The sequence below is a fragment of the Hypomesus nipponensis genome, chromosome 8 (genome assembly GCF_054491055.1).
Source record: "Hypomesus nipponensis isolate SF chromosome 8, ASM5449105v1, whole genome shotgun sequence".
Lineage (NCBI taxonomy): Eukaryota > Metazoa > Chordata > Actinopteri > Osmeriformes > Osmeridae > Hypomesus > Hypomesus nipponensis.
In genome coordinates, this window is record NC_140368.1 from 3,399,644 (window position 1) to 3,402,242 (window position 2,599).

The following is a 2,599-nucleotide window of genomic DNA, read 5'->3' on the forward strand; positions in this document are numbered from 1 at the left end:
AGAGCGAGATAAGCAGCACGAGCGCAGAGCAGGGCAGCACTTTTGAGAAGGAGTCGCCGAATCTCCACACCTCAGTTGACGAGTCAAGCAAGCTATCAAGACCAACTCCGACTACTGACAGCACAAAGGGCAACAAACTTACAAGAAGCTTCAGCAGAATCACAACACATATAGCCTACAATCAAGTGGAATCTGGAAGGCTATGGACAGGAGAATGAACTTGAACGGGCCAGGGGACATTTTCCACAAAACTCTCAGCGCCGTGTCCAATAAAAAGATGGACCCTTTCAGATCGACAGCCGGAATGGACCTGCCTGTCAGAGACCGCCAGTCTCCAATAAGCTGTTTCGACCAGACCGATTCGGACCCAATTCAGCCTGGAGGACTGGCAGGGGGTCGAGGGGGAACGCTGGGTTTGCCAACCGGATCTTTGTGTGTAAAGTACGGGGAGAGTGGCAACAGGACCTCGGCGGCCGAGAGCAGTGGCGGGGAGCAGAGTCCTGACGATGACAGTGACGGCAGGTGTGAGATGGTCCTCCTTGCTGACGGGAGAACGGTGGCAGCGGGTAAACCCGAGGGAGGTAAGAAAAACAAAGAGCAGAAAACGCTCAGGCTAAACATCAACGCGCGCGAAAGACGGCGGATGCATGACCTGAACGACGCGCTGGACGAGCTTCGCGGCGTCATACCATATGCGCACAGCCCCTCCGTGCGAAAACTCTCCAAAATCGCCACTTTGCTGCTCGCCAAAAACTACATCCTCATGCAGGCACAGGCGCTGGAAGAGATGCGGAGGCTAGTGGCTTATCTCAACCAAGGCCAAGCCATCTCTGCGGCTTCAATACCCGCCACCACTGCACTGGCAGCACCCAACTTAAGTGCGTACGAGCAGCCGCCTGGGTACCCTCCGGTATTTCCCACCGGAGTGCCAGCATCCTCCTGTCCCGATAAATGTGCTCTTTTCAACAATGTCACCTCGAGTCTGTGTAAACAATGTACTGACAAGCCTTAACTGCATCACAAGAGTGACCGATTAAGAGAGACTCAAAGAAGCACATGCGAAGACTACACCACTTTCTAAAACACTTCGACTTCGGAGAGGAGATTTAGGCTACTGTATTACAGTCAGTAGAAAACGAGACCGAGAAATAATGCCGATGAATACTTTTATAACATTTACAAATGCATTCAAAAAGCGCTTTTTGTTCAGACAATACTTGATTGTGTATACGAAGCATACTTTAAGTGCTGGTGTGAATGACAGAGAAAACCAAACAGAAGTATATGAGTGGCTGCATGAGTTGCAGTTTGAAGTTGTTTATCACTTGCGCAGATGTGGACCCTATGGAGACTAGTACGACCTGACAACTTGTGACCATTTCACTTGAATAGAGGGACAACGTCCTGGAACATTAGTTGATCTAATAAACCAGAATATCGCTGCTTTTATTTTACTTGTTCAATTTAAAAGAGACGTTTGCCGTTTACTTAGCTATCACGCTATATTTCGTGTACTTTTTTACTGAGCACCCAAGACGAATGTCATAAGGAAAAGCAAGTATGAAATCATTCAATTCGAATCAAGATGGTTTAATCACTTGTTTATCTAGCAAAAGAAACCTACTGACTTTTCAATCGACACTGTAACAAAGCCTAACGTTCAGGTGAATCTCTTAAAGCTTGTATTTATGTCCATGTCGTTTTCAATTGGTCTTTATTAATTTATTGTTTATTTTGTTTGCATGGTAAATTGTTATTCTGCATCAACGACATTGCTGTATAATTTGCGTTTCTTCCATATTGTGCTAACCATAAGGTTGAGGTCTTGAGTGATCAGGCGCGTTGTCAGGTCAAACTGAAGATTATTGTAAATACGTTAGTTCATAAATGGTAAAGAGGGCCATTTGTATGTGTTTATGTGTTGGAAAGCTTTATTAAAATATTTTGAACAACACTTATTTTTATGTCTGCTCGTCTTATGTCACACAACAAAGAAAAACACAACCAATCCCATATTTGACTTTTTGACAAAAATGTCTATTTGGATTTTAACATTACATTTGCAATCTGAAAATAACCTATTAACATTTCATCACCTTTCACATAAACTTATTCACGTTTGATATAACAATGTGAGTTGTAGATAAAAACGTTTTATTTGGGTAACCAAAACGAATATGGTCACTAAAAGATAGGCGTGATGATCCTCGAAACCTCTACATGTCACAAATATGCTGAGGCAGAATAGTATTTCTGCTCCATCAAAACTCTTAACTCTTCTGGATTGTGTTCTGTAAAAACACACGCAGCCTTGGGAGCGAAGGCCAGACGTGGTGGGCAATATTGCCCTGCGGCTATCAAAAAATGTCTCTTAGTATTACATGACAAAGCTCTGGCGACCTTAATTATGATTATTAAAATAATTTCCATGACGATGTCTAATAATATGTTAATTCGAAAACAACTGTGTATGAAAACTGTCTACTGTAATACCTAGGCTCACTTAATGAAACACATCGTTAAGGCAATTAGACCTCCAGAATGTGATTAAGGAACGTAATTACGACACTGTTCATTGCCATAATTGGGTGTCTTTAAT

General features: G+C 43.1%; 1 protein-coding gene across 1 annotated transcript; it reads left to right on the forward strand.

Moving 5' to 3' along the window:
* Positions 1-202: 202 nt before the first annotated feature.
* Positions 203-1,012, forward strand: bhlhe22 (basic helix-loop-helix family, member e22). Its single transcript, XM_084703455.1, has one exon. It carries the CDS (start codon positions 203-205, stop codon positions 1,010-1,012), a length of 810 nt encoding a protein of 269 aa, XP_084559581.1.
* Positions 1,013-2,599: the final 1,587 nt, after the last annotated feature.